Consider the following 6831-nt stretch of genomic DNA (forward strand, 5'->3'; position numbering starts at 1 on the left):
AACATGTGAAGTTACAAGTGTTGTGTTCTTGCTCCAGCTTTTGGTTCGCAGCCCCATGCGAAATATATTTTAAACGTGTTCCACATTGCTCGCGTGCTAGCAAGCACACGCACACGCACACACACACACACCTATTGCACACATATAGGCTATTGCTTATGTATGATAATGAATTAACCGCATTTGACTTACATAGTCAACAAAATGCTAGATTGTCAGTATCATACTGTTTGTTACTCTGTTAAACTGTAGTTGGTTTCAAAATGATAATGATAACCCTGAGCAGTGTAAGTAACTAAAAACTTTAAGTAACATGCAATTTTGTTAATTTCATAGTATGCACATCATCAAAACCCCGACTACCACATTGTCTCACGATTTCGACTTTGTCTTCAATGTTATTTGCTTGTGCGTATCCCTCACTGTGATGCTGTATGTGAGGATGTTCATGATAAAGGTTGCATGACGTCAAGGAGCATTCAAGTAACTAAAACGCCCTGCATCTATCGTTCCTTTCGGATTTGCGGCCGCAAAGGGATTTTTGCTAATGTGCATCTAAGGTAAGATTTCAACCATTATGGCACTTTTAACACATTTCAGGTCACGATCTTTTGAAGCAGATGTCCCAATTTCTACTTTATTCCACTGGCACATAAGCAATGTATATTAGTTTCTGCCACTCTGTATAAGAGCATTTTACATTGCCTTGTGTGAAATCTATACAATTTATACAAAATTAACATTTATTTATTTGACATTTTAACGTGCGTAATTTGCAATTAGGCTTCTATACTATGGTAGCCTACATTTTTGGTTTCCAGACTGTCACTCTCTGGTTTCCATAACGTTTGTTCTTTTCAGACCGAATATTTTTTCACTTGCTCCTTTGTGGACTCTAAAAATGGGAAGATTAGACACACTGAGAGAATTTAATTTATTGTCATGGATGAGAGAGGAAAGACAATCGAGGAAGTTGATCCTGGTCATCGTTTTCATCGCCTTGCTGCTGGACAATATGCTTCTAACGGTGGTCGGTAGGTTCAACTTTGGATAAAGCATTTTCACACTGCTTACCTGTTGCGTCAACTGTTATTTCACCCGTTGAAGTTCGCATAAAAATGCATTTCTAAAACCAATTCGAGTCCGTTGCTAGCCTAAATAACCCATAAACAATTTGGACACATAACATATATTATTTTGAACTATGCAATGTTTTGTTATTTCCATTTTAAGAAGGTAGTATTCTCCTCTTTGTTTCGAGTAGTTAAAAAACATTTTTTGGGTGTGGAACAAAAGTTATTCATGTCAGCGTCCTGGCTATTGCTTTCCAATAAAAAAAAAAGAAATAAACTAGGCTAGTCTAAAGTCTATGATTTGCTCATAATTTAGCCTTGCCTGAAGCTTTGTAATAATATACGAAATTAGACACTAGCTACTTCAGTTCTTACCTGTGCATAGACCTGGTCATATCATTTAATGTAATTCAAATAAGATAGACATTGATTGGTTTGTCATCCGATATCCAATATTAGATATGACAATGAGTAAGAATGAATGCATCAAATATTTCATAAATCAAACAGATTCTGAATTAAAATGCTATTATACCCATAATAACATATTAGTAGGCGGCCAATGTGCAACATTGTTGTTCCTTAAACGTTTAATCTGTCCATTATGATTAGTCATGTTATCAGATTGCGTCAAATTGCTTACAACCTTAGGGAATTTTCAAACGCTGTAGCCTATAGTGTGAAGCTTCACAAGGAGATGAATTGTTCATAATTTAACATAATGTATATTGCCTTTCACGAAGCCAAGTACAGAGTAATTATTCAATCAAATCTGGTGGACCGGGATGGTGTACCCGCTACAGATATGTTTTTGGTTCCAATGTCCCTAGTTCACTTGATTTACCTGAAAGCATCAAAACTGCCATTGCTAATGAATCTCCCAGTCGTATCCGATAGATTATAGATGACAAATATGTGTGCGTAAATGCTGTTATTTCGCGCGAGATTACACCCTCAACGCTGGTCAGGTCTCCCGGACATGTCCATTGAGCATTGGATACAGGTGCGCATTGGAAGAATGTCAGAATATGGCTGTCAGAAATCACTCCAGAGTAGTTAGCTGTATATGCCTATATGTGATTGGAGGCAAATCTATATACAGCAAGGGCATAACTTTGTGTTGCATATTAGGTCAATGGGTTCCCGGTGGCAACACCCCTCAAGGTGGGTCTGGGGGAATGCCCCTCAAGATATAAAACATAGCTGTGAAAGGGTTGTTTCTCATCAATTTCTTAGGGAAAATACATCCAAAATGTCCTGATAATTTAGTCAATATACATCAATCAAACTGAAATACCAATATTACTTCTAACTGTGTTGTTACTCTTAACAGTTCAGAAAGTCACCACCACAACCCTTCTTTAACTACATTTAAATGTAAAAACCCATGAATCTATTTGTGTATCCTTCACCACGGTTGGCTAGTACATGGTCTTGAATAACTCATTTCCCATACTGCATTCACTTAAAACGAGTCGAGGCCATCTGAATACAGAAACGTCTCACTTGGTTACACTATTTTATTGCAATATTATTTCATACAATAATTCAGTGACAGTCAAAATATAACTCCTCAATAAGGAATAAAATGTTATAGCAATAGACTTCAAAATAAATGAATGAGTATGCCATCATGCTTAGAAAATAGACTTCAAAATATCCCAATCAGTATGGCCTCATGCTCAAGCAATAGGCTTCAAAAATACATAGCAACAACTCATTGTCATTCAGCATCACGTAAAAAACAAACACATTCAAAAACAGTCAATAACCGGTTGCAACCTTATACAAAGGTGGGCATATAGTGGTACAGAGAGGGGTCAGATCTTTAGTCTCAATTCACTTAAATGCACCAAATACCTTTTTATGCATGTCACTGCACGCAGATTGTTTTCCTATCTATGGTATCCAGCTTTTCCAGGTGGATATGACAGACATCAACATGGTTCAATCTGATGACCTGTTCGTCCTCTCCCTGCCTCAACATGGGCGGTGCTCTCTCTCCCCCTCTCTCTATACTACCTGTCTCTGACCCCTGCCATGACAACCAAATTAAATCAGAATGTGGGCAACAACATTTGTTATAGCACTTGGGCACCAGTCTATTAGGAATTGTACAGTGTAGTTAGCTAGCTAGCTAGCTGTCGCCAGTTATTCATTTACATAGTCTTTTGCACTCCCAAAAATAAACTAATGTACAGCACTTTTATCCTCTTTGGTTTTGGCACCTCCATTAAAGGCACTATCTACTTTTTCACAAAGGTGAACACTGACTTACTGAGTGCTGCTCATCGGAAACTGCAGTTGAAAAGATCCAGATACTGTGCTAGCTTTGGTGCTAGCGTAGCTAGCTAATTTAGCTTACGTTAGCCTAGCTACAATAGCCAACCTAACATTGCATGCATCCGTATAACTTGTATACAACTATTTTTACACACTATTATCTCATCACCATTAGTTTGCTAGTTACACAACAACATAGGGATACATCTATGAAATGTTCATGAAGTTTTACTAATTTTAAACTTTCGAAACATGTAAACAAAGAGAAAGAGAGAGAGCGGTTAGTGCAGGCTGCTGAATAGTTACTGCAGAGGGGCACTCTGGTGCAAAACCACATAAAGCCAGGTGCTTTAGATTGGGAGTTTTTTATCCAAACAATTAAACTGATCATGGTATATTATTGGGGGGGTCAAATTGTCCTGTTTCAAATATTGGGACGGTCATGCCCCACTAATAATCATATCGTTACAATATGATAAAAACATGATCATAACATAATAATTTGAAAGTAATAGGTTAAAACCATCTTCATGGGGCCAATTATTGTGTTATCTGCCATATTTATAGCTAAATTAGTCAAATCCAATCAGTCTATTCCTAACCTTTGAAACAAATGTAGTGTGTGTCCTAATGTCCCATCCGCTACACAAATCAAATAAATACGAAATCATTTCTAAATTATATTCCCGACAGACGGTGTTCAAATTGTGGGTGGGTCTATTGGAGAGAAGTTATATCAGAATGTAAATAGAACCTTCCCCCTCCACCTCATCTCTTTTTCTGATCCTTTCTTCTTGGTAGTCCCCATCATCCCTAGCTACCTATACACAATTGATGATGCAGCAGCCAACATGGCCAAGAATCACACTACGGCCTCCCCACACACCCCTTCTGGAACCTTCCAGACCATCGTGTCCCTCTATGACAACTCTGTCAGGGTAACCAGCGGGGACCCAATGGACTCCACACCCATACCCTTGGGTCAGACGCAGGGGGTCTCTTCTTCCACCTCGGCTCTCACACCCCACAACTCCACACAGCCCGACTGCCCCAAAGCAGACGACCAGCTGCTCAATGAGAATGTGAAAGTGGGACTACTCTTTGCCTCCAAGGCCACTGTACAGCTCATCACCAACCCCTTCATTGGGCCTCTCACCAACAGGTGGGTGAATGAAAGCTTTTAACCGTCACATTTCCCCATGTCCCCACTGGTGTGTTTTCTGTTACTCACTATTTTTCAAATTCAATAGTTTTATGCTTATTTCTAGATTATCTTAAATTGAATGCCAGCTGTGAACTGGTTTGCATGGCAACTAGCTTAGCTGTATAGTCATATAATTCAGGTTTCATAAGACATGTCTATTTATGTTTCTCTTGTTTATGAAGAGCGGCGGCAGGTAGCCTAGCAGTTCAGTGCATTGGGCCAGTAAGCGAATGTTGGTAGTTTGAATGCCCATGCTGACTAGGTGAAAAATCCGTCAGTGTGCCCTAGAGCAAGTCACTTAACCCTAATTACTCCTGTAAGTTGCTCTGGATAAGAGCGTCTGCTAAATGACAAAAATGTAAAAGTTTTAGCATTTAAAATTATTCACTGCTGGCACTCATTTATTTTTATTGAACCTTTATTTATTTAACTAGGCAAGTCAGTTAAGAACAAATTCTTATTTTACAATGACGGCTTAACCCTCGCCTAACCCGGACGACGCTGGGCCAATTGTACGCCACCCTACGGGACTCCCGATCACAGCCGGTTGTGATACAGCCCGGGATCAAACCAGGGTCTGTAGTGACACCTCTAGCACTGAGATGCAGTGCCTTAGATCGCTGCGCCACCCGGGAGTATAAAGTGGTTGTTTCATACAGTTATGACTTGATTTGACTAATAATTAAAACAAGTAGTTTTGAATTACACTAAAATGATATGACAGCAGGCAGGCAAGCTGGACCAGTGATTGTATCTTCCCAGTTCAGTGCATAGCCCCATGCAGTGTGGGTGCCTGCCAGGTCACAGTGGCTTCCTGCTAGCCCAGAGCTGAATGGTGACTAAGCTTATCCTGAGTTTGGGTACTCAGTCAAAGGTCATTATTTAATCATATTTATGTATTTATCTAAGTCAAATCACAGTATTCATGGAAAGAAAGATCAGTAACAGACTATTTTCAAGTGACAGGGAGGGAAATCAAAAACGAATAACATTTATATACATTATATTACATTATATTGCTATTTTGAGACCAATTGTTATGTAAATTAGATGTAATCCATCCTGCTCCCATATAGCTAAATTCCTGTTTTGTGATTTGTGTTGGATTTATGCTTCCCTGTAAGGATCTCTGCTTGTAAGGGCTTTACAAGCACTTGTAGTTATTGTTTTGAACTACTTACTGTGTTCTAAAATTGCTCAATATCGATTATAGTCTAGAACAAGTATTTTATAGACATACCTGTATGTCAGCACACATTCTGAAAGACCAAGGTGTCAGAGACATTACTGTGAGGTATTTTCTTATGGAATGCGCCCATGGGTAAAGTATGGAATCAGTCAAGATGTGAGCTCTAGCAGTGCTCTCTGCTCAGTATTGGCAAATGCATCAAGGCTAGTACTTACCGTCTCAACTGGGCACCACAATATGCTGTAATTGAAGCAAACAATAGAATCCTATTATTTCCCCTTAGTCACCTTCGGCTTGGATAAGGACAACACAAGGCAAGTCATGCATGTCAGTTACATGGAACAAGGCCTGCAGTACACACTCAAGTTGTATAACAACTGATGTGCAATTTATTGTGATACAACAGAGTTTTTCCTGCACAAAAATAATTACAAGGCATTGACACCACACAACAGTTGTGTAAACATTTCTGTGGAGACCAACTCTCAGTTGTGCATCACACAAATATCAGTTGTATCACAACCATTGTGGCAAACGCATTGTACATCAGTTGTACAACCTGACCTGAGTGTGTACAGGGCCAAAGATTATTTCTGCCCGACTGCTGCAACTAGACTGCCGAGTGTTAGATGAGCTGTAGTCATTGTTGTCTTGTTTTATATTGTATTGTATTACATAGAACGGTATTGAGAAGGGATGTCTCTATGTGCCTACAGAATAGGATACCAGATCCCCATGTTTGCCGGGTTCTGTATTATGTTCCTGTCAACCATCAGTAAGTATAACCCACATCCACACCTGTCACATCCACACCTGTTTTCAGATCTCACACAGTGTTTCAATGTTTTTTCATGATTGATGTTTTCTTTTGTCTGAATTTCTATTGTCGTCGTTGTTGTTAAGTGTTTGCCTTCTCATCGAGCTACACTCTGCTGTTTCTGGCCAGATCCATGCAGGGTGTGGGCTCCTCCTGCTCCTCTGTGGCTGGTAAGGTCCTTGGCTTTACCCCTGACATTTATGGACGCTTTCAGGATTACCTTTACTTTGAGACAGCTGCGCAAGAACATACAATTTCTCCAGAA

At 39.5% G+C, this 6831-nt stretch overlaps 1 protein-coding gene across 1 annotated transcript in view; it reads left to right on the forward strand.

The window, feature by feature from the left end:
• Window positions 1–478: 478 nt before the first annotated feature.
• The window catches only part of LOC118369657 (synaptic vesicular amine transporter-like), a 24304-nt gene continuing 17951 nt past the window's right edge, over window positions 479–6831 (forward strand). Inside the window, exons 1-5 of the mRNA XM_035754212.2 lie at window positions 479–560; window positions 862–1034; window positions 4158–4518; window positions 6466–6524; window positions 6653–6736. Of these exons, the coding sequence (XP_035610105.1) occupies window positions 902–1034; window positions 4158–4518; window positions 6466–6524; window positions 6653–6736 (637 nt within the window). The 5' untranslated portion in view covers window positions 479–560; window positions 862–901. The remainder of the gene's footprint in view (window positions 561–861; window positions 1035–4157; window positions 4519–6465; window positions 6525–6652; window positions 6737–6831) is intronic.

The sequence above is a fragment of the Oncorhynchus keta genome, chromosome 36 (assembly GCF_023373465.1).
Source record: "Oncorhynchus keta strain PuntledgeMale-10-30-2019 chromosome 36, Oket_V2, whole genome shotgun sequence".
Taxonomy (NCBI): Eukaryota; Metazoa; Chordata; class Actinopteri; order Salmoniformes; family Salmonidae; genus Oncorhynchus; species Oncorhynchus keta.